The sequence below is a fragment of the Pinus tabuliformis genome, chromosome 3_2 (assembly GCF_031772625.1).
Source record: "Pinus tabuliformis cultivar Carrire ecotype Pingquan chromosome 3_2, CPIR1, whole genome shotgun sequence".
NCBI classification, from domain to species: Eukaryota; Viridiplantae; Streptophyta; class Pinopsida; order Pinales; family Pinaceae; genus Pinus; species Pinus tabuliformis.
In genome coordinates this window covers 679,331,131-679,337,541 of record NC_142302.1, presented here as the reverse complement: position 1 = coordinate 679,337,541, position 6,411 = coordinate 679,331,131, and the positions used below count along the sequence as shown (strand labels likewise).

The following is a 6,411-nucleotide window of genomic DNA, read 5'->3' as shown; positions in this document are numbered from 1 at the left end:
ATAATGTTCAAATATTGTTATTACAAATCATGATTAATTACGAGTTGAAAGACTGGAGATGAGGCGGGAGCCTCTGGTTAGGGTTTACGCAGGTGGGCAGGATTGACAGAGGAATCCGCAGCCAGGGGACGGTTCCTCAGTCGGGGGACGGAATCCTCAGTCGGGGTCTGCGGTTATTTCGGCTGAAACGAATTTTTCAGCTTCGTTGTTTTTAATAAGAGAACTAGGGTTAAAACCTAGCCGACAGTACTGAACGGGATGGACGAGCCAAGGGGGGGGGGGGGTGCAAACCCCTCCTTCAAGAATATAGTGATGGGAGAAACCAGTTCAGAAGGAATTCCAAAAGGAAACAAGGAAAACCTGGCCCCGGTAATGGGCAACTTATGGCAGAAGCGAATGAAAGGAAAATGCCTTCCTCGAGCTCAGAAAAAACCCAGGTATGTCATTCCCTTCAACAAACTGGAGGAATACAATAGCTATATGAAGGATCATGCATTAATCTGCAAATTTATCGGCTATTGGCCTTCAGAAAAGGAGTTAAATAGATGGATAGAACAGCGATGGAAACCTCGGGGTCATATAGATCTTAAACTGGGAGCGCAGGGTTTCTTCACTGCTATCTTTACGAATCTGGAAGACAAGAACAGAATTTTTGAGGAAGGGCCGTACTTCTTGAACAATGCAGGTCTGTTTATGAAGCACTGGGAAGAGCGGTATAACCCTGACAAAGAAAAACTAATGGATGCCCCGGTGTGGGTTAGGCTGTTTGGGTTACCTGATGAGTTTTGGGATCCGGAAATCTTGGAAGGAATAGGAAACTCAATAGGTAGCTTTGTCAAGACTGCAGAGGCCACCAGAAGAGGAAAGTATAATGCCTTTGCCAGAATTTGTGTTTTCATGAACTTGGCTGAACCACTCCCGGAAAATATCGAATTGGAATATCATGATGAAGTCTGGACGCAGCCGATCGATTATGAACACATCCCCTTTCGATGCCGGAAATGTCATGAATACGGCCACCTATATAGGCAATGCCCGCTGAATAAGGAGGAAGGGGGGAAGACAGATAAAGGTAGGGCAGCAGACAAAGAGGAAGGCTTCCAGCAAGTCTATAGAAAGAAAAGGCAAAATAAAGAAACCCTGAAACCCAAATTGCAAGAAACATCCAATACAATAAAAAGTCAAAATAAGTTTCAGGGGCTGCAAGATGACACGGAAGGGTATGAAATAAATCTGGATGATGATGAAGATCCAGAGAACTCGCCCATGGAGATTTCCCGAGAAGAGAAAGAGAAAGCAAAAAGCCCAAACAAACCGAACAAGGAACAAACAGAGGAAAAGGAGGCGGAAGAAACAGTGGAATCGCATATGGAAATTGAAAACCAAATGGAAAATGAGGCCGAAGAGGAAAAGTTAATGAAGAGACTACTCCAGGAGTGGAAGTATCTGGATAATAGATTTATACCAGAAAAACAAAAACAGTTGTTCAAGGAAGCTTTCCAGAAATACAAGGAGCGGAAAGGGGAAAACTTGGAAAAACAAATAACGGAGGTTGGGGAGCAGGAGAAAGAAATGCTGGAAATGGGCAATGCTGGCAAAAGTAGCAGAAAAAGAGGTCGGAAAACGTTAAATGAAACTATCCAATCGGTGGGCGAAACATTGATCAACTCTGGTAAAGTGATACCTCTGTCAGAGGTATTTTTTCCTTCCTTCCAAAAGTTTTAAATGATTGTTGTCAGCTGGAATATTAGGGGCTTGAATAGTAAGGGAAAGCAAAGATATTTGCGAGATAAACTCAAAAAAGAAAAACCTAGCATTTTGATATTGCAGGAGACTAAAATTGGGGTACACCAGTTAGAGGAAATCATTGAAAAAAGTAGATTGAATTACAAAGTTATGGGACAGGATGCTATAGGAGCTGCAGGGGGAATAGCAATACTGTGGAATCCGAATGAAATCCTTCTAGATAATTGGACTAGCATGCATGGAATCTTGACCGGGCTGGGCAGGATAGTGGGGACCAAGGAACAGGTGGTCATTACAGGTGTTTATGGACCCACAAACCCTGGAGAAAAAGAAAACTTCATCAGGAGTTTAAGAACTATCCGACAACTTTTTTCTGTGCAACCTTGGATCATTGGAGGAGACTTCAACTTAATCAGATCCCTGGAAGAGAAAAAAGGAGGGGTTAGAAGGTTGGATCAGTTCATGGATAAATTTAATGAGATGATAGAGGACCTAAGAGTAGTAGATATTAAAACTATCAATGGAGTCTATACATGGAATAATCGAAGAGGAGGCAAGAACCAAATTGCCTCAAAACTGGACAGATTCTTAATATCTGAAGACATCTTGAACAAGGATATCTTTGTCGAGGCCAAGATTATCCCCTCCCTGGGCTCGGACCATTGGCCAATCCGATTGGAAATCGACATTAAAAAAATCCAGGGTAAGAAGCCATTTCGTTTTGAAGCCTTCTGGTTACGGGATCCGGATTTCATAAAAAAGGTAGAAGAATGGTGGAATCAAAGTAGAGTGCAGGGTAGAGGAAAGATGCACACGTTTCATTTAAAACTGAAAGAATTGAAGATGAAGATTAAGAAGTGGAACAAGGAAGAATTTGGCAACATCTTGGAAGATAAGCAAAAACTAGAAAAGGAAATGGAGGATCTCCAACAGAAAATAATTTTGGAAGGCAGAATTGAGGAAAGCATCACCAAAGAAGGGATTCTGCTGGGAAGAATGGAAGAAAGACGAAAGCAAGAGGAAATTCTATGGCGACAAAAATCTAGAATTAAATGGCTTCGGGAAGGGGAAAGAAATACAAATTTTTTTCATCAGGCAATGGTTAAGCATAGACAGGGAAACAAAATTCTTTCCATTAAAGGGAATAATGGTATAAGGTTGGTGGAGCAAAAGGAAATTGAGCAAACACTAGTGGATCATCATAGAGGAATCCTTTCTGAACCTCAAGTGGATCGAGCGAGAGCTATTCAGGAGATCTGCACTGCTATACCTAGACTAGTTACGGAGGACCAGAACAAATCCTTAATGAGGGCGGTTACTTTGGAAGAGCTGGAAGATACAGTGAAAGCAATGAGGAAGGGCACAGCACCGGGCCCGGACGGCTTTACAGTAGATTTCTACCAGGCTGGCTGGCATTTTCTTGGAAAAGACATACTGGATTTGGTAGAAGAGTCAAGGGTGCAACAGAAGGTATGGCCGGCTCTTAATTCAACCTTCTTTACTCTAATTCCTAAAGGAGAAAATATGGAGAATGCTAATGGCTTTAGGCCTATAGCTCTCTGTAATGTAGTGTATAAGATCATAACCTCTCTAATTGCTAAAAGATTAAAACCCCTTCTGGAAAGTTTAATATCGGCGGAGCAAACTGGTTTTGTGGAGGGGAGGCAGATTTTGGATGGCTTAGTTGTCTCTCAAGAAGTTATTCACTCCCTCAAAGATAAAAAACGAAAGGGAATGATGATCAAGCTAGATTTATCCAAGGCTTACGATAGGCTTAACTGGAGGTACCTTGAAAGAGTTCTGGAATGTTTCGGTTTTCACAAGAGATGGATTACATGGATCCACAATCTCATTTCTTCCCCTAACTTTTCAATCTTAGTCAATGGAAACCCTTCGAACACGTTTAATGCCTCCAGAGGTATCCGTCAGGGTGATCCGTTGTCCCCTTTCTTGTTTATTTTAGCAGCAGAGGGTCTAGGAAGGTATATTACTCAGGAAAGAGTAGCTCACAGATTAAAAGGACTTCGCTTATGGGGAGACAGACTTCCTCTAATGCATCAACAATTTGTTGATGATATAATGCTCTTTGGAGAACCAACTGTTAAGGAAGTCAAACATCTAAAGAAAATTCTAGACTTGTTTGCTGAGGCATCGGGACTTGAAATTAACCGGGATAAATCTTGTGTTTTTATCTTCAACACGGTGGATCAAGTGAAGACTCACCTTATTAGAATTATGGGCTTCAAAATGGGTGAACTACCTACAAAGTATCTGGGTAACATGCTGGACTTCACTTCAAAAAGATTAAAGAACTGGCAGGGAATCTTAGATAGAATGAGGAAAAAAGTCTCGAGTTGGGCCTTTAGGGTCCTGAATGTTGCTGGCAGAATTGTTTTAGCTAAATCGGTTCTTCAGGCTATACCCATCTATCCCCTTTCAATTATGGCAGCCCCGAGAGGAGTTTATGGGAAGATTAGAGAAATTATCAGAAATTTCATTTGGAGAGGGTCGGAGGAAAAGAAGAAATGGGCCTTAGTGGCCTGGAATCAGCTTACAGAGAGGAAAGAGAGAGGTGGGTTAGGATTAAGAGACCCAGAACTGCTCAATCAAACACTGGGAGCTAAACTTTGGTGGAGGTGGTTGCAAGGGGGAAATGACCTCTGGAAATCAATATGGAGAACAAAATATCGAATGCCAGACTCACAGGTAGACATTCTAAGACAAGAAGAAACTCCTCGCGGATCCGCTGTATGGGAATTGGCCAGTCAAAATAGAAACATTGTTGAGCAGCATGCGTTCTGGGAAATCAGAGGAGGGAATGAGGCTCACTTCTGGGACGACAGATGGCAGCAAAGAGAAAGACTGAACAATATGCAGAATCTTCATCAAATCAGAGGAAGAATTGAGGGGAATAGAATATGTGTCAAGGATTATTGGAAACCTGATAACATGGAAGGCTGTTGGAGATCCTGGAAGGACCCGATAGAGTGGGATCAGAATCTTAGTCCTGACCTCCAAACGGCATTCAAAAAGGAAATGAACTCAAGGAAAATCAGAGCAAGAGATGGGAAAGATATTCTACGTTGGGGTAATACCATGAGAGGTCTTTTCTCAGCTAAGGAAGCCTATTATTTGGTAAATTCTCACAATAACAATGATGGCCAGCAGGATTGGAGAAAAATTTGGGATCTAAATTGGTGGCCCAAAGTGACCATTTTCGCTTGGTTGGCTTCGAAAAACAAAATCTTAACTTGGGATCGCATTCAGAAACGGGGTTTCTCGGGACCATCGAGCTGCTATCTGTGTAAAAAAAACGAAGAAAACAGAGATCATATTATGATCCACTGCCCGTTTATTAATCAATTATGGTCTAATACCAAGCGCACCTTTAATAAATCCGGGGTGGTGGTTAGAGATTTTCTTGAAATGATTTTTCGATGGAGGGAAGAAACTTTTCACTGTAAAGTCATACAGAGAGCCTGGAATCTTGTATCAGGTTTTATAATATGGCTGGTATGGAAGGAACGCAATGCTAGAATTTTCAAAAATGTCAATAAGGAACCTGAGGTGATCTGGGAGCGGGTGGTTGAGGCGATGAGAGAAACCATACTGGTGGAGAGATGGCAAGACGAAGATTGGAAAGCAGATCCAGGGGAGCAAGAAATTTTGAACAGACTCAATATTAAATTTGAGATGGTGCACTATCAATTAAGGAGAGAGCAGGACATGAGGATTAAAAGCCCAGACAAGTTTACCTATCCTAGGGACCAATTTATAAAACTAAATTTCGACGGGGCCTCTAAGGGCAACCCTGGGGATGCAGGGTTCGGGGGTATATTCCGTGACAGCAACAGACAAGTAAGATGGATATATGCTGACTGGGGAGGGAAGATGACCAACAATGAGGCCGAGTTTTGGGCTCTCCATACCGGATTAAGACTTGCTATCAGGAACGGGTACTCCAACTTGGAAATTACGGGCGACTCCCAGATTGCCATTGAAATGGTAAAGAAACTCAGGAATGGCAAGGGGTGGGAAAAGGTGACAAAGAGCTGGCGCACAGCAGGTATCGTACAGGAGATAGCGGATATGATTAGAAGAATAGACTACTGTATCATTAATCATGTTAGAAGAAATGGCAATAAACCTGCGGATTGGCTTGCCAATTGGGGCAGCAGAGGCCAGGAAAGCAGGATAGATAGCCAGTGGAGGAATGCGGAGGCAAATAGAGAATGGAAAGATTTGATCGCGATCATTAAGGTAGATCATGATGGTGCTATCGGGGATCACACTCCGATCAATGAAAGGGATTATTAATTGGCGGGGGCACGATCGAACCATGCCTAAGGTTCGATCGAATAAGGTGCTAAATGGCATGAAAATCCACACGATGATGAATCAGGAATTAAAAGGGGGTATTATGGCGGCAGATGGGATGGGTACCAAAGATTACACATCTGATGCGGTAATTAATACTCATCAGCTGAGAGGGGAGATTAACGAGGCGTCAGGGTACATTGCAGTGGACGTGATTACGGATGGAACGGCCGACGGTAGTGGGGTACCGGATCCGGATGGGAAGCAGCCGGGAATTAAAATTCGGGCCTCGTTCTATGTTCACCATATTATAAATCTCCGAAGTCAAGAGAAACAGAGATCGACAAA

General features: G+C 42.7%; 1 protein-coding gene across 1 annotated transcript; it reads left to right on the top strand.

The window, feature by feature from the left end:
• Positions 1–312: 312 nt before the first annotated feature.
• Positions 313–6,063, top strand: LOC149182467 (uncharacterized). Its single transcript, XM_089414567.1, has 2 exons — positions 313–1,695; positions 1,831–6,063. Exons 1-2 carry the CDS (start codon positions 313–315, stop codon positions 6,061–6,063), a joined length of 5,616 nt encoding a protein of 1,871 aa, XP_089270693.1.
• The last annotated feature ends 348 nt before the right edge of the window (positions 6,064–6,411 follow it).